At 44.2% G+C, this 27154-nt stretch overlaps 1 protein-coding gene across 3 annotated transcripts in view; it reads right to left on the bottom strand.

The window, feature by feature from the left end:
- Positions 1 to 1489: 1489 nt before the first annotated feature.
- FGGY (FGGY carbohydrate kinase domain containing) overlaps positions 1490 to 27154 on the bottom strand; it is a 1529104-nt gene continuing 1503439 nt past the window's right edge. For 2 of the 3 annotated variants that reach the window (XM_069232576.1, XM_069232575.1), the window contains exon 16: positions 1490 to 2340. In XM_069232576.1, coding sequence (XP_069088677.1) covers positions 2244 to 2340 — 97 coding nt within the window. In that variant the 3' untranslated portion in view covers positions 1490 to 2243. The remainder of the gene's footprint in view (positions 2341 to 27154) is intronic. The other variant, XR_011202985.1, reaches the window with a different exon arrangement.

Raw genomic sequence — 27154 nt, 5'->3', positions numbered from 1 at the left:
AGGGATGGGAAATGGTTGGAGGCTTTGTACAAACGTCTAGTATATTCCTGCCCTGGAATGCCCATGCACCGCCCACAGGAGATGGTTTACTTACATGGAAATAGTTTTGTGACTGAAGTCCTCAATATTGTTCTTTCTGCAAAGAGTTTGAACCAGAAGATTGTTGTTCACCTGTTACTCTAATAAAGAATTGTGGTCCAGATTTACAAACACTTTGCGTCTTGTTTCTGTTACTCTTTTAATACAAACTTGATGAAAGGTGTTGTGGTTGGATTTACAACCCAGCACAAATCACAATTTGAGTTAGATTGTAACCCAAAGTAATGAAAGGTGTACAACATGCTGCCTTGCGGTACTTTGCTCAAAAGGGGCATTCCATGGATGATGCATGTGCATTCCCATGCAACCACCCTTGAGGTTTAACACAAGTCCCTGTCTACAAAGAATTGTACATGGAGATTTGCACCAAAATCCTGTGCCTCCTTGAGGCAGGAATAACGAGGAGAAACTTTTTATCCCACATTATATGTGTGCTGCATTGTACATCACAAAAGTGGGAACATCTTAAGGCATAGTTTTTGTAGTGGAAGGGACCCCTTAAAACACATAACCTATGTTTCCCAGAACGCAGACAACCTTGCACCAAAGTGCCAGAGTGTCTGCATTGGCGTAGGGTAGCATATAGTGTGCCAGCGCAGGGAGAGAGCATAACAGCACCACATCTTAGTAGAAATGGCGCAGTTCTGCTCTCTACCATTCATGCATGCTGCCTAGCACTGCGTGACTTCTATGCACATCTGGGACTGTGTATTGTGTAGATGACGATGTCAGATCTGCACGGAATCGCCACACTTAAAGGTAGGGTGGCATTTCTTTATTTAGCGCATGCGTCCGTCCACCAACCTTGTTATTCCCTCTGTATCCCCACTGTCCCTCCACTTCCGCTTCCAGCCCTCGGCCATCGCTGCACTCCTCATGGTCCTAGAGCTTTCCTGTTGCGGCTTTCACCATGACACTTAAGGTGACACTTCTAAAATATGTATGAAGTTAGAATGAGACATTCATTGTTAGGAATACACAGCTACAGTTGATGGAGGAAAGGAAAAAAGCTTGGCTGAAACAGTTACTCAAACATGGACCTGGGCAACTTGTGAGTACTGGTTCCTGAGGATTTCGTCACTTTCACCTTAGTTTATTCCACTCTGCCACAAGAACACTGCTACTCTGATTTTCAATAGCAAATGCCCTGCAAAGTACATGGATGGGTGGAGGGGGCCCCCTTCTGCACTCAGTCAGGAGCTCTCAGACATGGGTACTGTACTGAGGGGGCTGCCTGGAGCTCGAGGCCCCCCTGGCACTGCGGGGCCTGTGTTATACCACTGCAGGGACCCCCACTGAGCCATTACTGGAAACCAAGGACCACAGCCTAATTATTTTAGATGCTATGAACTGCAAAACAATGCACAAGAAATACAAGAACGAGCATTCATCAAATACACAAATGATGAAATACTTTATTTAATTCACAAACAAAGATAAACTCAAATTTTTAATTGTAATGGAAAGATTGAGTCTTTTCTAAATTCAACTGAGGCCACTCATCATCCATACTGCATCCTGTTTGATGCACTTGCACTACTTCCACTAATCAATCTGAGGATACTGACTTAATTTTTAGCCTCCAATCTTACGTTTTGCTTCTGTATTTATGAATATTTTATTAACATGTTAATATTATTTCATTTTCTAAGCAGTCAAGGACCCCCTAAGAAGGCTTCACAGACCCCCAGTGTTCCCCGAACCACAGGCTAAGAACCACTGACTTAGCAATATCTACCAGTAGTAGGTAAATGTGTGAGAGTGCGTCGTATCAGGGAGATAGGCACCAGTTCTGTGAAGCGTCTGTAGAAATGGAGAAGAAAGACAACTCCAGTTACCAATGAGCCTCACACATCTCCTACAATGAGCCGTTCCATAAGTGGGAACGTCAGTGTATGAAATGTATTGCAGAATATATACTTTAGGTTCATCTTAATGGAAATGGTGGTGCTTTACCTTAGGGAAAAGAATAACAAGTCCGATCTGTTCATGTTATGGAATGACAACAATTGATGCAATATCAACATTACTTTGCAGTATAGGTTTACAATACACCATCGCTTTTAAGCACACCACTCGCTTCCTGTTACTGCTGCAGGTGTGAACATTTGTTGGAGACTCATGGTGCTGTAGACGATTGCCATTCACAGATACATTGATTGTACTCCTTGCATGATGGCTTTATACTCTCTCTGGTGTTCCACGAGCTTCAGAAAGACTTCATACTTCTTGTCATAAAACCTACACAAACGAAAAACAGATTGAGAACAGAAAACTAGCACAGTGTTGTTGGAATACATGAGATGTGGCATCAAGTTCATCTGAGCACAGTCCACAGCCAATGGAAGCCATTGAGGCAAATGTATTAGTCCTGGTTTTGCTTTCAGAACGAGGGAGACGATGGGGGTATATGTGGAACATTCAGAGTGAGTGAATGCCCAGATTACTTACCACTAATCTCCATTACTCTGAGTTTTGGCATCCTCATTCCACCAATGAGGCGAATCTTAATCTCTAGGTACTACAGGAACAAAGAGGCGTGGGCTGGAATGCTTGGATTAATCTCAGTCACTAGTAACTACTCTAGGATGCAATCCAGCACACTTTTCTTGCCCACTAAGCCACTCCAGACCTGCTATTTACAGATCATCCATGATTCTGTTCCACTGAGAACAGTGTAGTCCAAATCGCCATTGGAATTCCCTCTAGATGGGAAAGCATGCAACTAGAGACCGGTTTTGACCTAGTTAGTACTCATCGGGCAAGTATAGCTACACTCCTATGGAGCAGTGAACACAAGACCCACATATGGGCATACCAATCGCACCTAAGGTGTTGCACCGAGGAAAAAGAATGCTTAAATTAATCTCAGACATCGGTAATTACTCAAGAGGCATACATGCAAATCAGCTTTTTGTCAGGCTCCAGTAGGCACAATCCAGCCTGAACTGCAAGACCCCGAGTAGCTGCCAGTGACAGAGATTAATCCATGCGTTCCTTCCAAAACATTGTAATTTAGTTCATCTGGAGACAGGCCATTCACTTGCCCCTCCCTCACTCCCACTCTGGCTATAATTTGTTGTCTGTCTCAGACCACTCCTTACAATACCAAGGAAACTTGAAGACAAAAACTGAGAGAGGGGGAGATTTCAGGCCTGTCATAAGGAAGCTGGGAATTATGTAATGAAGATTACCTTTAAATAATCAGGTTACTACATCGTCAGTCTTCCTCGTCCTAGTCCCGCCCAAGCAGTAAGACCCTCACAAATTCGGAAGGCAGGAGACGTGTGAGACTTTTTTTAAACACTTACCTGGAAGGGAGCACAGCAAACCTGTATTCGAAGGAGAAGGTTAAAATTATGGAGTGAGGCTGGGATTTATAGCTCTATGGGAGGAGTTTGAATTTACAAAACGTGAAGTTTTAAAGAGGGCAAATGAACTGCCTGTCCCAGGAGAAAACTCACCTCACAGGTTAAGGCTTGTACAAAGTACTTAATTTGTGCTGGTGCCTCCCGGTTCTCAGCATCAACAACTTTCTAGAAACACCAGCACTCATTACACCAGTCTACCACATGGTGGTGCTTCTACATATTTTGGGCAGAACTCATGAACAATATACTCAAAAAAATATTGCAATGTGTCATATTTACATAGTTATGTGACCTGGGAAAGCCAAAATGTCACACTTGTAGTGTGTGATAGTTGGTGTTTAGCAGTGATGGCAGGGACAATGAGTAGTGCCACCAAAGTGGCCTCAGAGAAATACCTCAGGTCCTGGCACTTACATTTTTATAAATTACGCACTGCTGGTACAAGGAAGGCCAGGATATAAATGGGACAGAGAATAGGCCCAGGCACCAACACAAAAGTGGCCCGACAGTGAATCAGATAGCCAAAAAAATAGACCACCTTTGCCAGTTGAAGCAGTTTTGATTTTGTGAAGACATGCTGTTTGGAGGTTTTGCAAGGTATGGAAGACTGCATGCGTTTGTTCTTGCTGCAATGTTTGTGGTAATATCAGGGAAATGTCAATAAGTAAATCCAGCCCACTTGACCATAAAATAGGCCCAGAAACAAAAACAAAAAAACGGTCCACACACTGACCTCACAGACCAGCTCTCTGGGCACTGCGAGAGTGACCAAAAGGCCAGGCGGAGCCTGAGGTAGGCTCCCTAGCTGGTAATCACTGATTTTACATGTACGACCTTACGCGACCTTTAACAGTACAGAATCTCAATATTACAGGAACACGACTCAGATATATGAATGGGAGAATTGAGACAATCAGAAGCTTTACAGGTATTATAAATGACTTAATCCCGTAATTTTTCATTATACAGAGCACTACTAACTTTCATGATGAGAACACAATAAACGTGTATGTATAAATTAATTATGAAAAATACGGTGAGCAATTGGAAGAACAAGAGAGTAAGAGGATGAGATCACTGAAATACCAGTGACATTGGAAATAAGGAGAAGAAGACAGGAAAAAGGACAGAAAGGATCAATGAATGAGAAAGCATACATATAGAAGTGAAAGTCATAAATAGTGTAAAGAAAAAACAGAGGAAAGGCACAGAGGTTAAAAGTAGCAGTTGGGGTATTAGGAAGGAGCAAGACAACATTGGAACGGAAAAGGGCGGAGGAGACAACGTGAAATAAGGGAGGGGGAAAGAAGGAAAGAGAAGAGCAGTGAAAGTAGAGGGTACATGCGTGGGGTATAATGAAAGCCACTAAGAGAGAGGTTAGCAAGAAAAGGAGCGTGGAAGACAGAGATAAGACATGAAAAGAGATTTTGGAAACTACCAACTCGTGCTTTGTAGACACTGTGGAATTGGGTAATTTTTTTATATATATATATATATATATATATATATATATATATATATATATATATATATATACATACAGAGACATTACAGAAAAAGCCAATTAAAAATGTGCACTAGTTGCACTATTTGTCCACATTTCCACACAAATGAGTTGGATGTTGGAATCGCTAGAGAAAAAGTTATTTTAAAAATGTTTTGCATTTGGCTTAGATCAATTATTCTAACCGCCCCCACCCCACTTTAAACTGGTGCCCAAATCCTGCTCAGTTTTCACCAATGTCACTGGATCAACTGGCTTTACAATACACAAGTTGGCCATTGTTTCTTCTTAAAATGTACTTCTGTGAAAGTCTGAGAAGGGCCCCTAAACTTTAAATGACAAAATTGTGAACAATTTTATTGGTCAAACGTGCCAGTGCTTTCATAAAAAATGTTTATGGGCAAGTCTGCAACACAGATCTACAGGCCAGCAGGCTAAGGCGTGCAAGTAATTGGTTGGAGAACTTTGCATGGAAGAAGACATCCCTGCCTGAGTGGGATGATGGCTTGGTTTAAAGACCGATCGTGTTGTATCAACATATAGTCTGACATATATTAATTTGAAGATTGATTTAGCCTCAAAGTCTAGACAGCCAAGCTGCAGATAATTTTTCCATACTCTCTTTATGCTTTTCCCCTCTTCATAAATGGGAGATGTCTAACTTTAAAAGCACAGGACACTATAAAATGTTTCATAATTTTCAGGATAATCGTTATTTAGTGCTATATCACATCAAAGAGAAAATGATCCTAACTATCCCATAAAAACACATGAAGCTGGAAAAAGCCTCGCCTGACAACTCCAATGCATTTGGTAGCCTCTCCAAGGGTACTGGTCATTCCCTGTAAATGAGTGGGGTTGGCAGAGGTTGCAAGTGGGAAGGAACTACTTGGATCTGTGTTCTAGTCGTTTTTTTTTTTCATTATTATTAGCAATCACTGTCTTTACTCTTTTTAAAAAACGCATTCCCGAACGTGGTGTTACTAAAGGCGATCATGTTTTTTTTGCTGCAGACATTAGGACAGGAGAAGTGGAGTGCATATGGCTGTTACCTTGGAGACCAAGACCACGGAGGTTCTCATAGTACTGGGCTTACGACCGCAAGCTCCTTTGTTCCAGCAGAGTGTAAATGTTTCACCATTTTGTTGTGCACACTTGTAGGAAAGTACCATCTTGCCTGGCATGGTACCCCCATATGTCACTGTATATATGTTGTTTTAGTTGTATGTGTCACTGGGACCCTGCCAGCCAGGGCCCCAGTGCTCATAAGTGTGCCCTGTATGTGTTACCTGTGTTATGACTAACTGTCTCACTGAGGCTCTGCTATCCAGAACCTCAGTGGTTATGCTCTCTCATTTCTTTCCAAATTGTCACTAACAGGCTAGTGACCAATTTCACCAATTTACATTGGCATACTGGAACACCCTAATAATTCCCTAGTATATGGTAATGAGGTACGCAGGGTATTGGGGTTCCAGGAGACCCCTATGGGCTGCAGCATTTCTTATGCCACCCATAGGGAGATCTGACAATTCTTACACAGGCCTGCCAGTGCAGCCTGAGTGAAATAACGTCCACGTTATTTCACAGCCATTTACCACTGCACTTAAGTAACTTATAAGTCACCTATATGTCTAACCTTTACCTGGTAAAGGTTGGGTGCTAAGTTACTTAGTGTGTGGGCACCCTGGCACTAGCCAAGGTGCTCCCACATTGTTCAGGGCAAATTCCCCGGACTTTGTGAGTGCGGGGACACCATTACACGCGTGCACTATACATATGTCACGACATATGTGTAGCGTCACAATGGTAACTCCGAACATGGCCATGTAACATGTCTAAGATCATGGAATTGTCACCCCAGACAATTCCATGATCCCCGAGTCTCTAGCTCAGACCCGGGTACTGCCAAACTACCTTTCCCGGGGTTTCACTGCAGCTGCTGCTGCTGCCAACCCCTCAGACAGGTTTCTGCCCTCCTGGGGTCCAACCAGGCTTGGCCCAGGAAGGCAGAACAAAGGACTTCCTCAGAGAGAGGGTGTTACACCCTCTCCCTTTGGAAAAAGGTGTCAGGGCTGGAGAGGAGTAGCCTCCCCAGCCTCTGGAAATGCTTCGATGGGCACAGATGGTGCCCATCTCTGCATAAGCCAGTCTGCACCGGTTCAGGGATCCCTCAGCCCTGCTCTGGCACGAAACTGGACAAAGGAAAGGGGAGTGACCACTCCCCTGACCTGCACCTCCCCTGGGAGGTGCCCAGAGCTCCTCCAGTGTGCTCCAAACCTCTGCCATCTTGGAAACAGAGGTGCTGCTGGCACACTGGACTGCTCTGAGTGGCCAGTGCCAGCAGGTGACGTCAGAGACTCCTTCTGATAGGCTCCTTCAGGTGTTGCTAGCCTATCCTCTCTCCTAGGTAGCCAAACCTCCTTTTCTGGCTATTTAGGGTCTCTGCTTTGGGGAATTCCTTAGATAACGAATGCAAGAGCTCATCAGAGTTCCTCTGCATCTCTCTCTTCACCTTCTGCCAAGGAATCGACTGCTGACCGCGCTGGAAGCCTGCAAAACTGCAACAAAGTAGCAAAGACGACTACTGCGACCTTGTAACGCTGATCCTGCCGCCTTCTCGACTGTTTTCCTGGTGGTGCATGCTGTGGGGGTAGTCTGCCTCCTCTCTGCACTAGAAGCTCCGAAGAAATCTCCCGTGGGTCGACGGAATCTTCCCCCTGCAACCGCAGGCACCAAAGAACTGCATCACCGGTCCTCTGGGTCTCCTCTCAGCACGACGAGCGAGGTCCCTTGAACTCAGCAACTCTGTCCAAGTGACTCCAACAGTCCAGTGACTCTTCAGTCCAAGTTTGGTGGAGGTAAGTGCTTGCCTCCCCACGCTAGACTGCATTGCTGGGAACCGCATGTTTTGCAGCTACTCCGGCTCCTGTGCACTCTTCCAGGATTTCCTTTGTGCACAGCCAAGCCTGGGTCCCCGGCACTCTAACCTGCAGTGCACAACCTCCTGAGTTGTCCTCCGGCATCGTGGGACTCTCCTTTGTGACTTCGGGTGAGCTCCGGTTCACTCAACTTCGTAGTGCCTGTTCCGGCACTTCTGCAGGTGCTGCTTGCTTCTGAGTGGGCTCTTTGTCTTACTGGACATCCCCTCTGTCTCCTCACGCAATTGGCGACATCCTGGTCCCTCCTGGGCCACAGCAGCATCCAAAAACCCTAACCGCGACCTTTACAGCTAGCAAGGCTTGTTGGCGGTCTTTCTGCACGAAAACACCTCTGCACGACTCTTCACGACGTGGGACATCCATCCTCCAAAGGGGAAGTTTCTAGCCCTTGTCGTTCTTGCAGAAGCCACAGCTTCTACCATCCGGTGGCAGCTTCTTTGCACCCACAGCTGGCATTTCCTGGGCATCTGCCCACTCCCGACTTGATCGTGACTTTTGGACTTAGTCCCCTTGTTCCACAGGTACTCTCGTCTGGAAATCCTTCGTTGTTGCACTGCTGGTGTTGGTCTTTCCTGCAGAATTCCCCTATCACGACTTCTGTGCTCTTTGGGGAACTTAGGTGCACTTTGTGCCCACTTTTCAGGGTCTTGGGGTGGGCTATTTTTCTAACCCTCACTGTTTTCTTACAGTCCCAGCGACCCTCTACAAGGTCACATAGGTTTGGGGTCCATTCGTGGTTCGCATTCCACTTCTAGAGTATATGGTTTGTGTTGCCCCTACCCCTATGTGCCCCCATTGCATTCTATTGTGACTATACATTGTTTGCACTGTTTTCTATTGCTATTACTGCATATTTTGGTATGGTGTACATATATCTTGTGTATATTTGCTATCCTCATACAGAGGGTACTCACTGAGATACTTGGGCATATTGTCATAAAAATAAAGTACCTTTATTTTTAGTATATCTGTGTATTGTGTTTTCTTATGATATTGTGCATATGACACTAGTGGTACTGTAGGAGCTTCACTCGTCTCCTAGTTCAGCCTAAGCTGCTCTGCTAAGCTACCTTTTCTATCAGCCTAAGCTGCTAGACACCCCTCTACACTAATAAGGGATACCTGGGCCTGGTGCAAGGTGTAAGTACCCCTTGGTACTCACTACAAGCCAGTCCAGCCTCCTACAACACTGCACCTGAAAGGCCCTTCCTGACATCTTCCCCACTACTCTGGATCACCGATGATTGTCTCCATTTCAAAAACTGGAACTGCTTGTTTATCATGCAAAATCAATGTAAGCTGTAAAAGGCACGAGGTCATGTATGACAGTTTAAACCAGACAGGAATTAATTTTCTTCCAGCAGCGCCTTGTATTCAGGAACTTGCAAATTTAGTTTTTTTATTTTATAGCTATTGCTCAGTGAATATGTACACACATGGCTCTTTGTATCTATACTGACCATGTTGGCTGCCATCAATTGCTCCCACACCAACAGCTCTGAGTCCCACATCACCAGTGCTTAATTTGTAAAAAAGAAAATTAAGTGCCAGGCCCCAAGGTATTTCACACTGGTCCACTGTAGCTGGCCGTACCCACATGACACTTTAAACTGTAGGTTTAAGCCCTAGTTTTATCAGGTTTTGGAAATATAGTAAATAGTTAAAGAACAAGTTACCTACCTTGGGTAACACCTTATCTGGTAGAGACTCTATCTAGCTGCAGTTTCCTTACTTTAGAATATTCCCAAGGCATCAGAATGGATCTGGAAAAGTTTGAGCAGTACATCTGAGCACCAGCAGATGATGTCATTTGGCTCCACATCACCGTCATCTATGGTGGAAGTGATATTCACATTGCGTATATAGGTGCCACCCAATGCTCTGAGATCAGTTTCTTTTCATGACAGTTTCACATCTGAATCATGGAGCCACAACAGAATGCTGATGGACCAGTGCGCAGACATTAGGGACCTACAAGGGTCACTCTATGTAGAGGAGCAGGGAGGAGGGGAGGCTCAGTAAGGATTCTGCTTTTAGACTCTCTACCAGATAAGGCGTTACTGAAAGTATGTTACTTGTTCATCTAATAGAGACTTCTAGCTGCAGATTCCTTACCTTAGTATTGATACCCAACCAATACTTTCCCGGAGGTGGTAGACGGACCTGACATTCCAGGCAATAGTTCTTGGTAAACGTGTGTAGAGACCCCCATGTTGCTACCTGACAAATGTCCAGGATAGGGACTACCCAAGCAAACACAATGGTTGCAGCCTGTGCTCTGGTGGAATGAGCATGCTAGTCCTCCCGGGGTTTGCTCCTTGGTCAGTATATAGCAGATTTTAATGCAGAGCACAATCCATCTTGGGATGGTACGTTTTTGCACGGTCTTTCATTTCTTTGACCCAAAGAACCCAGTGAAGGGTTAATTATTCACCCGGTACTCTTTGGTACGATCAATGTAGAAAATTAATTCTCTTTGAGTCTAGGTTGTGGAGTCGCTCCATCTCTTTGGAAGGGTGATGGCCTGGCCTACATGAAAATATGTCACTACTTTTGACAGGAAAGAGACATGTGATCTCAAAACCAGTTTTGTAGTTCACTAACCCTCTTGGCCGATGTAACGGACACAAGAAAAACTGATTTAATAGTCAAATGTTGTCGCTGACAATTGTGCAATGACTCAAAGGATGAGCACACCAGGGAAGTCAAAACTAGGTTCAAGTTCCATTGGGCATGATCAAGGGTTTTGGAGGGAACATGTGTTGTAATCCTTTTAGGAAACGAGTCACAACAGGTAACTTAAACAGGGAGGGCTGATCTGGCAACCACAAGAACACCAACATGACTGAAAGATACCCTTGAACTGTGCCCACAGCAAAGCCTTGCAGGGTCAATGAGAAAACAAACCACAAGGCCTGAGCTCCACTTGAGACATAAAGCATCTCCGAGGAAGAATCACCTTGGAAACTCCAGAGTCCAGAAGTGCTGACATTGTGCATTCTTGGCTGTAGTGAATAGGTCTAACCAAGGTTCTCCCTAATTGCTGAGGAGACCTTGCACCATCTCCAGATGGACACAGCAGTCATGATCTGCTAGGCATCGAGGGCTGAATTTGTCCACTCTGGTGTTCAGAGACTCTCCCAGATTTTGAACCACCAGGACTAAATCCTGATGTTCCAGCATGCCCAGAGACAATGGACTTCGAAAAAAGAGGGGGGTAAGAGAGGAGGATTGGGCGGTCCAGTGTACACCCTCCCAACAACGTACTAATATGATGTGGTACACTGTTCCGAAATTGAAAGAGAAGGAAAGAGAAAGGGTCCTGATAATCAGGAGCAATAGTCCTCACACACCATATTTGGTGTCATGCTTCATCATCGGACAGCTCCTCGTCAGACTGGCGCTGCAATGTCTGACGGGCACCCCCCGAGGGGGGGCTCTTTGCCGGAGATCTTTTTGAATATACTCGATGATGCCGCGGAGCCAAATATGGGTCCGAGAGAGGGAAAAATGTACAGAGAAGGAATAGTAAAATTGGCTCAGATCCCTCACTTAATAGTTTATTATTCGCTGTTGGGAAATGGTCAAGATTAAAAAGAAGTCAAGGGAGTGAAACTGGAGACAATGCCCGGACACTCACACAAGAACAATCAGAATAATTAGGGAGGATGGAAGTGATCCAACGCTCCTTAGTATGCGGTCGACATGTTTCGCGTCGTTGTTGGTCCAACAGGATCCCGTGACGCTTCTTCAGGACCTACTAAATCATGAGTTTTCTCAAAAAGAAAAACAAAATACCTACACTCCTGTTGACTAACACTCACAGTCTGGGTGTCATCAGTCGCTTGCTAGGACTAAACCGGACTGGTTTTTCTTTCCTATCAGTCGCCCTAAATATGGGAAAAAGAGGGGGGCTAAAATTAGCTCAGTATATCATCACTTCACCAGTATTCAGGAATGATGAGTATGATTAATGTAGAAAAAAGGGGGTGACAAACTTGTGCAACACTCAGTGATCAGGTGGTTGTAGGCACGCCATGCTGGTAAAATATAGGGTGGCTTACCATATCCATTAGACAATAGGCTCCATGGGATATCGCTGGCCCATCACCCGGTATACAGAAAATCTGATGGTAAGAGAGCACATGCCAAAGAAGGGGGCACCATATTGTAGTTACATAATTATCATACAAGACCAAGGTAAAATGGCCATAGTTTGGAAATGCGAGACTGACAATTAAAGTGAAATATAAAAATAATATACATATATATATCTCTCTCTCACTCCAAATCTGAACAAATACATCAAAGAAGTAAAAAAGATGTGTAAGTCATCAATTTATGCAGAGATACTCATGGACATTCTCAATGTCATGTGCAAGGTGGAGTGAGCAATGAAGGTAGCACATTCAGAAAGTTACGAATGAACGGAGAAATACATTCTTTCAAAATAAATCAGGAGTAGTGCCAAAGTTAAGAGGTACATGAAGGGGATAAAGGTAGGGGGGTATAATGGCCCACGAGTAGTTAAATCCCATGTATCACACCGCAGTCAGTAAAATGAGAAGTAGAGCTAAGGAGGTACATATAGCTAAACCACGGGCGTCCCGCTAAGGGCAGAGCAAAAGGTCCCTAAGACCTGGATGCAGTTCGAACGAAGCGTCGTGATGCAATTCGGCATCACAAATGAGAAAATGGGCACTTACTTTCTTCGTTACCGGTGTTAGATGCAGCACCTACCCGGGGGTCGCGTTCCCGAACGTAAGCGGGAAAGGAAGGCTGCCGGTATAAATAGTCCGCGCGTAGCGCGCGTGTTTACCAATTAGGCAATTAGTTGCTAGGTAACTCCCTCGGGAGTTGGGAACCTTTAGAGAGAATGGAAAAAGGACTGGAAAAACGGGACGTGGTGAATGTCCTCCGCGTGCGGCGGCCATCTTAAGCTAATGTATTGGTCATAAGAAAACAAGAAATAACTTAATTTAAGTTGTCAAAAGTTGTCAAAGACCTGTGTAAAACTCAAATGGCCTTACCTATATTATGAATACAGGGTGGTGAGGTCTAATCCCCTATAGTAAGGGAAAAATTAAATAATAAATTGGAAAGAGAAAGAAAAGGAAAAAACAAACAAACCAAAAAAATGATATAATGGATGGAATGACCATCGAGCAGAACCTTCTAAAATCATTGTTAGAAGGGCAGGAAATCAGCAGCTGCCTACTTTGAAAGATGGAACCAAGGGATATCATCGTTTAATCCCTGGTGGTGGGTATTAAGTCTATATACCCAGCGTTGTTCAAGTTCAAATAGTGAGCGGGTGCCTGGTAGGACACAGGTCTGTAATACCACCCACCGCATATCATCTGGTGTGTGGTTAAGTTCAATAAAATGTATGCTAAGTTTGGTAGTAGTACGTCCACACCGGATGTTGCTACGGTGTTCATTTATCCTAATCTTTACAGGTCGTGTGGTCATCCCCACGTATCTGAGATTACAAGGACAGGTGATAAGGTAAACACAGTTGCGGGTGTTGCAATTAGTATGTCTCAACAGATGCCAAGTTAAAAAGGGTTCTAGATGTAAAGTGTCTGTATGTTTAGTGAGTGAACAGACATTACAATTCCCACACGGAAAGTGACCTTTGACTGGGGGGAGATCCCATAGAGATCTCTGTCTGGACGGGGTGGTGGTGGGTCTAGGTCGGGTGTGTACCAGCATATCTTTTATGTTTGACGTCCTCTTGAACGCAAAAACAGGCTTGGGAATATTTTCACCCCCACTACAGAGGACCGACCATCTCTTATTGATTATCTTCTTAACTGTGTTAGAAAGTGGTGTAAATGTCGAAACACAGGTAAGTTTGTAGTCCATAGACTTCGGGGTTAGCTGTAATAGTGAATCCCTATCACTATACTTGGCTCGTTTGTAAGCTGTTTTTATAACTCTGTCCGGGTAGTGGCGGTCATGTAGTTTAACCTGTAAACTAGAGGCTTGGGTATTGAATAGTCGTAGATCACTACAGTTCCGTCGAAGACGTAGAAACTGTCCAAACGGTAAATTTTCTCTTAGTGCTTTCGGGTGATGGCTCTCGTATAATAATAAGCTGTTCCGATCAGTCATTTTTTGGAAGGTGCGGGTCTTCAGTCGACCGTCCTCTATGCTGATTAGCAGATCTAGGAAAGGGATCTCTGTGGTAGATACAGAGGAGGTAAAATTAAGGAAGGGGTCTAGACTATTTACCCATGTCGAAAATGCATCTACTACATCAATAGGGCCATGCCAGATGACAAGGATATCGTCTATATAGCGACGCCACAATTTGATATTAGCGGTAAAGGGATTAGACTCAGGTAAAATAAAACGTTTCTCAAAGTCGTACATGTATAGACAGGCTAGGCTCGGAGCAAAAGTGCTGCCCATCGAGGTCCCGCGGATCTGATGGAAGAGTTTATCCTCAAACTGAAAAATTTTTTGAGTCAAAGCTAGACTAGCACAGTGCATAATGAAATGGACAGGTGTCGTGAGTCCTGAACTGGTAGATAAAAGAGACGTCTCAACTACCTCCAGTGTGGCCATTTGCGGGATGTTGGTGTATAGAGCCTCAACATCAAGTGTAATCAAGGCATCGACATACACTGTGGAATTAATAGTTTCAATAAGGTTAAGAACGTCTGTAGTGTCTCTCAGATAGGTAGTTGATTGTTGTACAAGGGGTCGTAGAAAGTGGTCACAGAATATCGAAAGTGGTTCAAGGACGGACCCAATCCCTGAGGGTAAATAGTCTAGACCCCTTCCTTAATTTTACCTCCTCTGTATCTACCACAGAGATCCCTTTCCTAGATCTGCTAATCAGCATAGAGGACGGTCGACTGAAGACCCGCACCTTCCAAAAAATGACTGATCGGAACAGCTTATTATTATACGAGAGCCATCACCCGAAAGCACTAAGAGAAAATTTACCGTTTGGACAGTTTCTACGTCTTCGACGGAACTGTAGTGATCTACGACTATTCAATACCCAAGCCTCTAGTTTACAGGTTAAACTACATGACCGCCACTACCCGGACAGAGTTATAAAAACAGCTTACAAACGAGCCAAGTATAGTGATAGGGATTCACTATTACAGCTAACCCCGAAGTCTATGGACTACAAACTTACCTGTGTTTCGACATTTACACCACTTTCTAACACAGTTAAGAAGATAATCAATAAGAGATGGTCGGTCCTCTGTAGTGGGGGTGAAAATATTCCCAAGCCTGTTTTTGCGTTCAAGAGGACGTCAAACATAAAAGATATGCTGGTACACACCCGACCTAGACCCACCACCACCCCGTCCAGACAGAGATCTCTATGGGATCTCCCCCCAGTCAAAGGTCACTTTCCGTGTGGGAATTGTAATGTCTGTTCACTCACTAAACATACAGACACTTTACATCTAGAACCCTTTTTAACTTGGCATCTGTTGAGACATACTAATTGCAACACCCGCAACTGTGTTTACCTTATCACCTGTCCTTGTAATCTCAGATACGTGGGGATGACCACACGACCTGTAAAGATTAGGATAAATGAACACCGTAGCAACATCCGGTGTGGACGTACTACTACCAAACTTAGCATACATTTTATTGAACTTAACCACACACCAGATGATATGCGGTGGGTGGTATTACAGACCTGTGTCCTACCAGGCACCCGCTCACTATTTGAACTTGAACAACGCTGGGTATATAGACTTAATACCCACCACCAGGGATTAAACGATGATATCCCTTGGTTCCATCTTTCAAAGTAGGCAGCTGCTGATTTCCTGCCCTTCTAACAATGATTTTAGAAGGTTCTGCTCGATGGTCATTCCATCCATTATATCATTTTTTTGGTTTGTTTGTTTTTTCCTTTTCTTTCTCTTTCCAATTTATTATTTAATTTTTCCCTTACTATAGGGGATTAGACCTCACCACCCTGTATTCATAATATAGGTAAGGCCATTTGAGTTTTACACAGGTCTTTGACAACTTTTGACAACTTAAATTAAGTTATTTCTTGTTTTCTTATGACCAATACATTAGCTTAAGATGGCCGCCGCACGCGGAGGACATTCACCACGTCCCGTTTTTCCAGTCCTTTTTCCATTCTCTCTAAAGGTTCCCAACTCCCGAGGGAGTTACCTAGCAACTAATTGCCTAATTGGTAAACACGCGCGCTACGCGCGGACTATTTATACCGGCAGCCTTCCTTTCCCGCTTACGTTCGGGAACGCGACCCCCGGGTAGGTGCTGCATCTAACACCGGTAACGAAGAAAGTAAGTGCCCATTTTCTCATTTGTGATGCCGAATTGCATCACGACGCTTCGTTCGAACTGCATCCAGGTCTTAGGGACCTTTTGCTCTGCCCTTAGCGGGACGCCCGTGGTTTAGCTATATGTACCTCCTTAGCTCTACTTCTCATTTTACTGACTGCGGTGTGATACATGGGATTTAACTACTCGTGGGCCATTATACCCCCCTACCTTTATCCCCTTCATGTACCTCTTAACTTTGGCACTACTCCTGATTTATTTTGAAAGAATGTATTTCTCCGTTCATTCGTAACTTTCTGAATGTGCTACCTTCATTGCTCACTCCACCTTGCACGTGACATTGAGAATGTCCATGAGTATCTCTGCATAAATTGATGACTTACACATCTTTTTTACTTCTTTGATGTATTTGTTCAGATTTGGAGTGAGAGAGAGATATATATATGTATATTATTTTTATATTTCACTTTAATTGTCAGTCCCGCATTTCCAAACTATGGCCATTTTACCTTGGTCTTGTATGATAATTATGTAACTACAATATGGTGCCCCCTTCTTTGGCATGTGCTCTCTTACCATCAGATTTTCTGTATACCGGGTGATGGGCCAGCGATATCCCATGGAGCCTATTGTCTAATGGATATGGTAAGCCACCCTATATTTTACCAGCATGGCGTGCCTACAACCACCTGATCACTGAGTGTTGCACAAGTTTGTCACCCCCTTTTTTCTACATTAATCATACTCATCATTCCTGAATACTGGTGAAGTGATGATATACTGAGCTAATTTTAGCCCCCCTCTTTTTCCCATATTTAGGGCGACTGATAGGAAAGAAAAACCAGTCCGGTTTAGTCCTAGCAAGCGACTGATGACACCCAGACTGTGAGTGTTAGTCAACAGGAGTGTAGGTATTTTGTTTTTCTTTTTGAGAAAACTCATGATTTAGTAGGTCCTGAAGAAGCGTCACGGGATCCTGTTGGACCAACAACGACGCGAAACATGTCGACCGCATACTAAGGAGCGTTGGATCACTTCCATCCTCCCTAATTATTCTGATTGTTCTTGTGTGAGTGTCCGGGCATTGTCTCCAGTTTCACTCCCTTGACTTCTTTTTAATCTTGACCATTTCCCAACAGCGAATAATAAACTATTAAGTGAGGGATCTGAGCCAATTTTACTATTCCTTCTCTGTACATTTTTCCCTCTCTCGGACCCATATTTGGCTCCGCGGCATCATCGAGTATATTCAAAAAGATCTCCGGCAAAGAGCCCCCCCTCGGGGGGTGCCCGTCAGACATTGCAGCGCCAGTCTGACGAGGAGCTGTCCGATGATGAAGCATGACACCAAATATGGTGTGTGAGGACTATTGCTCCTGATTATCAGGACCCTTTCTCTTTCCTTCTCTTTCAATTTCGGAACAGTGTACCACATCATATTAGTACAGAGACAATGGACCTCTTGACATAGGGTCAATGACCCCACCCCACCCTGTTTGTTGCAATACCACAGGGCTGTGGTGTACTCCATAAACAGCTGAACCAGCCTTACCTTAGCCTTATCTGTACAGGACTCGTTTTGTGTTCGATCTTAGCTAGGGACTGCAACATTGTATGTTTCTTGGCATGATTTCTATTGATGCAGGTCTGTTTTCCAAATCATTCAAACATGCTCATGAAGCGAAATAATAACTCATCCTAAGAATATTGTAAAAGGTACTATACCATCTCTTATTATTTCTCAACACGGGTGGACTGTTGCCTGGGAATTCATAATCTTCTGTTTTCCGTTTTGAATTGTTTCTAATATCTTTTCATCTTTTTTAGTTTTTCTTGTTTCTTGCATGACTGACTCATTGGCTAGCACCTGTTTCCTCTTTTCGTATCACAAATCTCTTAATTGCGGATGGTGCTATATGTGTAAGACATTTTTACAAACGGTCTGCTAGATACAGTTAATTTCTTTCTTCCATCTATTTCTTAACCTATTTCTCCTTTTTCCTTCAATCTTCTAGCACGTGGGTGAAACTCACACTCTTCAATATTTCCTTTCAGAAGGATGTATGCTTTTAATTGTTCTTGTAATTTTCAGCCTTGAGAAAGCCCCAGGTTTACGTACCAATAGGGGGCAAAACACGTGTCGGCTGCATCCTTGTGCGCCATATTGATACTGTATGTTCTACTGATGCACCTTATAATAAACGGAATTGGATTTACTGTCTTAACTGGATATGACATTTTCAAAGAGAACCCTGTTGTGAAGATATGGACTAATGAGTTGACATATGGGTTTACTAATACTTTGTTGTTAACACATACCTCAGAGGCTAATATCAGGGGTTTACACCTCTTTAGTAACCCACACTCTGTTTAAATACAACAAATGGGCATTTAGAAAGATAGTGTTGGACCCCTCCAGGAGTGCACACCTAGGGAAATCAATACCACCTGCCCTGCAGCCTGGAGCACAAGCGCCTGCCTGCTTGTCAAGACAAGGGTCCCCTGTGAGGAAGAGGAGAGTGTTTGAGGGAGCAAGGTCCAGTGAGGAGCCCAGCTAGTGGTCACCCTGTGCAAACTCTGAGGAAATGGGTGCTGCACCAATCAGGTCATTGTCCATGTCCAAGACTGAGTCAATGCCCTCGTATGCCCAGAGAAGCTTGCCATGAAGACAGCAGTCGAAAACCTTGCCATGCAGTAAGGGCTGAAGCCTTGTGCTGTAACGATGTGGTGACTCTGCATGCCAGGAGGGGCTACCATGGTAAAAACTGATATGCGGTAAGGGCCAAAGGCTTTGTAGTCACATTGCAGTGACCCCGTATGGCAGGAGGGGCCACTGGGGTAAAGACTGCTGTCTGGTAAGGATCGAAGGCTTATGTGGTAGCTGAGCAGCAACCCTGAATGCTAGGAGAGCCTTACAGGAATACTTGTGCCATGTTCAGGCCAAAGCATGAAGACTGTGAGCGGTCATGACCCATAAATCACTTGGCACAATAAGGGCTGTGACTGGTCTGACCCTGTTGAGCAAGTGAGGATGTCATAGGAGCATCATCACCCAAGTTCGGGATCGTGGACTGTGGCATTGGAATCCCACCCCCACAATCAGGAGCAGGAGGAGTGCAGAAAACCTCTGATTGCTGCTGGAGTGTGACCACGAAAAAGAACGAGCATGTGCCCACCGAGGGCAGCAGCTGAGACTGCATGCAAGTGACTAACCTGACTGGGACCTAAGCTGCTGTGAGGGCTCGCAGGTGGTGTGCACTCCAGGACGTTGCACGCTTCACTTCTACTAGTGTGGGTAATCGCCCAGGGGAACTCATTGCTGAGAGCGCTGCAGCAACAGGACACTTTTGATTTGAATTTAAGTCAGAATGGGCTACTGAGACATGGACTGCTATAGGGCATTCTCTGGATGTTGCAAAACAGTTACTGGGGAATAAGCACAATTGCTAACGCAAGGAAGGAGTAGGACAGGAAATTGCCACTGACCATTAGAGCTCTGACCTCATACGGAATTGTGTTATTGTTTGTAAGTGTCGTATTTTTGCTTTGTGTGGTTAGCGGTAGAAATAAAATGCTTCTCTTTTCTCATAAAAGTGAGTATTTGTCTGGACATTGATGAACTGCGGATGCTGCATGTATTTTGAGTTGTGAGCCTGCGCTCACTAATCTGTATCCATGGTTCCCTTGGGGAATCAGGGGAGGTGCTCATCCACTTTACCACAGAGACTCAAGTTTGAAGGGGTACTTTGCCTTAATGCACAGAATCAATAGTGTGCCAGGCCCCAAGACATTTGACGGCTAGGCCCAGTAGCCCCTAATTGCTTCTTGGTCTTTTGAAAGGGGTTTTGACAACCCAGATACTAGAGAACTCTGATCTCCAGCTCTCCCAGATAGCCACCCCAGTAGTGATGCATCTGTTACTTCTGTCAACTATGTGTGAGGAAGGGAGAGGGGCCTGCAGCTGATCCAATGATGGTTCGTCAGCCACCAGTGAAGATCTTTTGCAGTTCCTTCCAATATCTGGACCAGACCAGGGAGATTCCCCTGAAGCTGTGCCCAATGGGACCTCATGTGCCACTGCAGAGCCTGCATGTATTACCAGACGGATGCAGGAGGCCATGAGCAGTGGCATATCAAAGGCCCCCGTGGTGCGGGGGCTGGAGCTCCAGGGGCCCCTCTCAATACAGTACCCGGGCCTGACAGCTCCTGAGTGAGTCCAGAGGGGAACCCCTCCATTTACTGTGCGGGAGGGCCCCATCACATTTTCTTACACCACTGGCCATGAGGCCCAGCAGCCTCAAAGTCAAGCTCACTGAAATCCGGGATAGAGGCTGAAACATCAGAATCTGCACTGTGCCCAGAATGGCTCAGATGAAAGGGAGCGTCTGAGAGGGAGTCAGGTGGGACTTCTGCACATTGATAGTGAACCCCAGCAGGAGGTACACCATAGCCTGAAGGTGGGAGACAACTGCCTGGGGTGAGCCGGCCTTCAGCAGCTAGTCGCCAAGGTAAGGGAATGCTGGAACCCTTGACCGCCACAGATGTGCTGCAACCACCGCCATCACCTTGGTGAACACCTGAGAAGCAGTGGTGAGACCAGAAGTGAGCACAGTGAACTGAAAATGCTTGTTGCCCATGTGAAATGCAGATAACACTTGTGGCCAGGTAGGATGGGGATGTTAAAGAAGGATCCTACAAGTCCAGCGCTACCATACAGTCTCCAGGAAAGACCGAATCTGAGCTAATAATAGTATCTTGAATTTCTTCTTCTTCAGCAAGAAGTTGAAAGGGCAGATTCTACTGTCCTGGCTCCCGTGAGAGCGGGGCCTAGAATGATGTTGTTCCCATGCTTTGCATGAAGACTTTGATCGGCGTGGCAAAGTTGAAGAGTATTTCGAATTTTTTGACTTCTTTGACTTCTTGTGGGACTTGCTGATTCAACTCCCCACCAAACAGCAATATGCATTGACAGGAACTGCTATGACCGTGCTTCCTGTCAGTGATTTATAAATGACTGCCAGCTTGGTGGTCATTTATAAATTTGGCAGGTGGTCCCTCCACCAGGGGTATGGTGTAATTTACTCCATCCAGCTGGTGGAATAATGGGTCATTCACCGCTATTTAAATCGGCCCCATAGACTCAAAAACACTTGACAACAAATTGAAAAAAAGTTGTCAAAAAAAGTGGACAGAAGCAGCTCTCTCCAGATCTGTGATGGTGGCATGCAAAGAAAAGAACTTATGTCAGTAAACTTGTGTGGTCCCTCTATCGCCACTATGAGCATAATTTCTGGTGCGGATGACACGAAAAACATGAATGACCTAGGTGCGGAGATGAAGCGCTCCACCTGCTGGCATGCAGAGGTACTGCTCAGAAATTTCCAGATTCAGTTGGATGCCTGGGTAATATTAAAATGCAAGAAATATGCAGCTAGAATTATCTATCAGGTTGCTCCACTATTGAACTGTGCTAATGAATGAGCCCATGGCACCACTATGTGGTAAATTCTTATACAAATGTGCCAGTGTTTACAAGCAAGTGCTGTTGCCAGGCACTGGTAAACACTGGCACTACTTAGGCAAGAGTTGTTCAAACTAGGGGCCTTAATTGATTCCAGGGGTGAGCACCAGGCACTGGCCAACAGAAGGATCATGCTGATAACCGTGCTTTGTTTTTAGTGAAAAAAGAGCAGCTGCAAGCCACTCTGTATTGGGCCATCACAAACATCTTTTGTCGTTCAGTTTGTGGCTCGGAGTAGATATCAAAAGAGCGATGGTCTCAAACTCAGTTTTAAAGAATCACACTGTCGATATTTTTACTCTTTAGTAATACCTGACTGACCAGAATAGTATGTTTGCAAATCATGTATTTGATTACATTTTTAAAAAGGATATTTGAAGATAACTGCAATGTTTAAATATATTTTAGACACATTTAAGCACTGACAATTTGATTAAATAAAAATATGTTTTTATTCTAGAATGGACTTGATGATTTTTTTTGTACACTAGGGGGGGCACAACATTAAAAAGTTTGAAGAACACTGACTCTGGCATTGCACATCACAGTACTCATACTTTTGCTTTTTTGCACTTAGGCCACTGAGGATGGGAAACATTGAACTATTACATTTTTTTCACAAAGTTACTGGTAAAACTAATAAGCATTTAACACTTATTACATTGGTTATCACTTGAATGTTGGCCGAAAGTTTTTGTCCACCCACCTGTATGCTCGGTACCTGCAAATTAAAAACAAGGAACTTAGGGCCAGATGTAGCAAAGGTTTTTACCCATTCTGTGTCTATGGGAAAAAGTGTTCGTACATATGGCCCCTAGTGTCATCACACATCACAAGATGTCTCCACCTGGGGCGGCTCCATCGCTAGGGCAGAGGAGCGTCACCCCACTATGTTTTCAAAAAGGAAAAATAAAATAATAATAACGTACATTACGTTATTATCATTTTATTTTTCCTTGTAGGGCGAGGCAGGGGTGGGCTGGGGAGAGGGGGCTGAGTAGGGTTAGGTGCACACAAAGTGTGCATGTCTTTTTGGCTGGCCGTGTTCAGCCAGCCAAAAAGATATGCACACTTTGCATGTACTCTACCCGGCTATATACCACAGCCCGGTAGAGAACATGCACAGGCTGCCACTCCCAGTCTGAGCGGTGAAGCAAGCAGCTCAGACCAATCACGATGCTGCTGTCAGCAGTGTCGCGATTGGCTGGGAGCCTGTGCCGCCCGGAAGATAAAGAGGACGGAGGGGAGATGGTGTTTTTTTTCTTTTTAATTTTTTTTTTTTTTTTAACCCCCCCACCCCCTCGCCCGTCCCTTTGTGCCTGTCCCGTCCCACCACTGGCCTCCACATAGAAGACGGCCATGTTTCTTCACTGCTCTCAGCTGCTAACTAGATCACACAGTAAATTACCACCAGTGATGTAACGCAAAATGATGGAGCCCCCTGCAGAATGTAATTGGGTGCCATTGAAGCTCCCACGTCTCAAAGATATTCATTGGCCTTGGGCTGAATACCCTTAAGGGTTGACAGCTCCCCTGGTTATATGATGCAACTGGAATCAGATTGATATCAATGACAGCAAAAATGTAACTAAATATAAAGAAAATGCTTATGCTATTGAACCTGTTACTCTGTAAAGTGCCCTGATACCCCTTAGGTGTAATTCACGTTTTATAAAACAGCAAAGAAAATAGAGAAGATGTGGCGTAACAGCTCGCAACATCGGATTTTAGAACTAGAGAACGAGGTTCGAGTCCCGGTGACGGTCCAACTTCTCTTGATTCTGAGGAAATCAGTTAATCTCCTGGTGCCTAAAATAACACCACATAAGCTGACGCTCTTGTGTACAGCACTCCAATGCCAAGTTCGCGCTATATAAAACTTCAAAAAAGGACTAGCTATAAAATGTAGTCTTCTGGGAAGGACTAGAAACACCCCTATTAAAAAATCACCATGTAAGATGTGCACTGGCCAACCATAAATATTAACGTTGCTATAACTGCGCTATTTATAACTACACGGTATTTTGTATAACACCTGCTTAATAATAAGAAGAAGCAAAGCAACAGCCAAAGTGCTCTTTGAACAGACCTTCAGAAGTTCCGCGGATTAGCTTTAAATAATGCAAGATTGTTACCCTAATATAGTTAAGCTTGCAGAGGATGAGGGAGCGAGCGAATGCTTGTAGCTAACCGTAGATGGAAAACAGTGCTAAACCACTTCCAGCGAAATTCGTTTAGTAATAACGTGCATTTTATGCCACTCAGAAACCTTAGCCTAAGTCTTTGACAATAGTCTTGCAAACAATCAAACGAGCCACTAGATGGCACTCAAACATTACTAAGGCAGGACAAGTTTGTTTTCCGTCGTCTCTTGTTCTAAAAATAAAACCTTTTAAAATTTGGTCTAAACGAATCAATATTACTCCTTTGAACCCTTGAGTTGTTCAACAATTCATTAAACCTTATATAACTAATTAGTAGAGAGGTGATACAGCGTGGTCTGACTCCGAACACAAAGCATCAAGCCCCCTTATATTTGTTAAAATGTATCAGGATAAAGAACCGTTCGCTTAAAACAAATGTACATGTACACAGTGAAAGATTAAATGAACGAGTACGTGGTGAGCCCTAGAAGTAGACATAACACATTTTTGGAGCCCTGCAAAAACGCTATTATAAGAGGCAGCCAGAAACTTCTGACAAAGTGGATTTCTGATTTTAAAAGTAGATAATCTTCCAACGAAAAGGCATCTGTAGCAAATGGGGGAGTATTTATTCTGGAGTTTTACGTTTCACCACGCGGAGTTCATTTCCGGTACTCGGGGCACCCATCTCTCCATGCTCCTGGTGACAGTACGGAGCCCCTGTCTACAGCAAGGAAATTATATGTCAATGTGTCATCGTTTCATTAGGAGAACGTCTGCTGCGAGAGGCAAGCCATTTATAGACCACGATTCTTTTTATGAAATCTACAAATAATATTTGAAGTCTGGCAGCTCTTGTAGCAAACTTGTTTATGGACTAGTGGCGACTGGCTGACATTTTATTCCATCGCCGGATTATTAAAAATAGTCAGATGAGTGGCAACACAGCAGGGTATTTTCCTCCGGGAAGGACTAGAGACCAAAAGCAACTCGAGGGGGAGGTTAACTAAACCGAAACCAAACTCTTGAAAAATATGATCCAAAGTTTTTTTATTACCTTCCCCATATGGCACTGAGTGAGTGAGCATGGCAAGCATGTTTAACTCTCTGCAGGGAGATTTTAAGTAGCGGCATAGCTATCATTTTTTAAGCAGGCGGAGTGGCACCATACACTCACTGGACCAAAATTATGGCTTTCTTTTACTATTTCTACCAAGAGTTTGATCCATTTTCCTTTCTTGCATTTTGACCCATGATACCTTTGCTGCGTCTATGGTTTTGAAGAACAGGAACTTCTGACTGTGATAAAATGTAGGGAAGCATGGGGTTGTGTGGAAGTGTAGAAAACATGTTTTGCTGAAACTTCAAAATATAAAGAAGCAAAGCCTTACAAACCTTACATATTACGTCCAAACAAAAGAAAATGCGACCTGCGTCTCATCTCACTATCAAACACTGGCACCCATAATGCTAGGATAAGACTTAGAACAGTAAATCCACTCAGTTCCAACCAATATATCTGGAAGTGGGCCTGGCTTGGCATTTATCTATTGGCAATTCAGCTCAACAACAAACACTCTGTGCAGGACTAGAAGAGGAAAGCTAATGTGCATCGGGAAAATGTTGGCATATATATCAATATTGGAATGCTAATTTTTGTGCTGAACAGAGATTCTGAAAATAGAAATCAGAGTGGGAGAGAGTAAAGTCCCTGAGGTGAAACAGAGTAAGCAATCCTGTTGAAGATATGTTGGACAAGGGTTTTGGATAGTTGGCTAGAATTGAAGGATCCTCCAGTGGGTTTTCAATAGACAGAGGACTCAAAGCACTTTGAATTAAAAGTCCGTGAGCAGTGAGTGATTGATGGGTTTTGAAATGTAAAAAAGGACCGAAGAGGTTAAGGTCAGTGGTCAGTGCAGTTGGGAGCAAAGAGAAGTGAGGGGGTAATGGTTGCATGCTGATTACAGTATCTATTATGTGGTGACTGCATTACGGCATAGCCCATATGTATGGAACTGCTCGTCTTTCTCCATTTCTATAGCCGCATTGACTTGAAGGTTTCAAAGGGACATAGCATGACAGCTATCCATGACTGAGGGTGAAGAACAAGTACAGTGAAGGCAGGATGGGAGCAGGCTTCACACACTGTCTGAATATTATATTGGAGGTGAGCACAGTGTGAAGTGATTAAAGTCTGCAGTATAGACTTATAGCTTGCTGTAGCAGGCTATACCGGCCATTAGAGTCCTGATCAAGGGTTAGACTTTAACAAGGTGGGATCTAAGGTTATTAGAAATTCTGCTACTACAGAGCAGAATGTGCTACTAAATAATAGAAAGGCCTCACAATCCCGAGGGGTTTGAAATCATCTCGGTCACCGTGAGGCCTTTGTTGCTGTGAGACAAACATTGGAATGTTGAAGCTCTGGGCTTTTACCAGCCATTAGAAGCCCAGAACCGTCCATTGTCTTCAAGGGAGCTTGCAACAATTCCAATGTTCTAATATAGCCTTAGAACCCTCCGTAGCGGGCTCTACCGGCTATTAAAGGCCTGCTCCTGCCGAGGGCCTTTAACAAGGGAGAGGGCCTTTAATAGCCGATAGAGCCCGCTACGGCGGGTTCTAAGGCTATTAGAACATTCTGCCACTCAGGGCAGAATGTTCTATTAAATAAAACAAATTCCTCACAGAGCCCGAGAGGATTAAAATCCCCTCGGGCTCCATGAGGCTTTGTTCACAGCTGTTGCTGTGAACAAAGCCAACATTGGAATGTTGGCGCTGCGGGCTTTTACCGGCCAGTAAAAGTCCGCAGCACTCCATTGTTTTCAATGGAGCTGCCAACGTTCCAATGTTCTAATGTAACTGAGGTAAGAAGGGAAGGCCTCTGCAGATTTTATGTTTGCTTATGGGGGATAAGATGGTGGAAAAAGGAGGAGGAGCAATGACAGTCATATGGATGAGGTGTGAGTTAGATGGGGATGGGTCATATGAGGTGGGTGTTTCAGAATTTTTCAGAAGAGAGTAGAGGAGGTTGTTGATAAAGAGTTTGTCATACATTTAGTGGAGTTGACGTAGGTGTTAGTCATTTAGTGCTTGGACAGGCGTTGAAGGAAATGGATCTGTTGGCAGTTTTGAAACTGAGATTTAAGTCACCGATGACAATCAGTGGCATGGCAACTGCATTGAGATCCTCAAAAAACGATCTGATAGCTCGCAGGGCGTTGGACAGATTTGCAATGTGCTCCTTCAAAGGGGCAAGTGCAATGACCCTAATGGGT

This window comes from Pleurodeles waltl, chromosome 4_2 (assembly GCF_031143425.1).
Source record: "Pleurodeles waltl isolate 20211129_DDA chromosome 4_2, aPleWal1.hap1.20221129, whole genome shotgun sequence".
Taxonomy (NCBI): Eukaryota; Metazoa; Chordata; class Amphibia; order Caudata; family Salamandridae; genus Pleurodeles; species Pleurodeles waltl.
The sequence above is the reverse complement of the archived record's forward strand: the minus strand, read 5'-3'. Positions and strand labels throughout refer to the sequence as shown.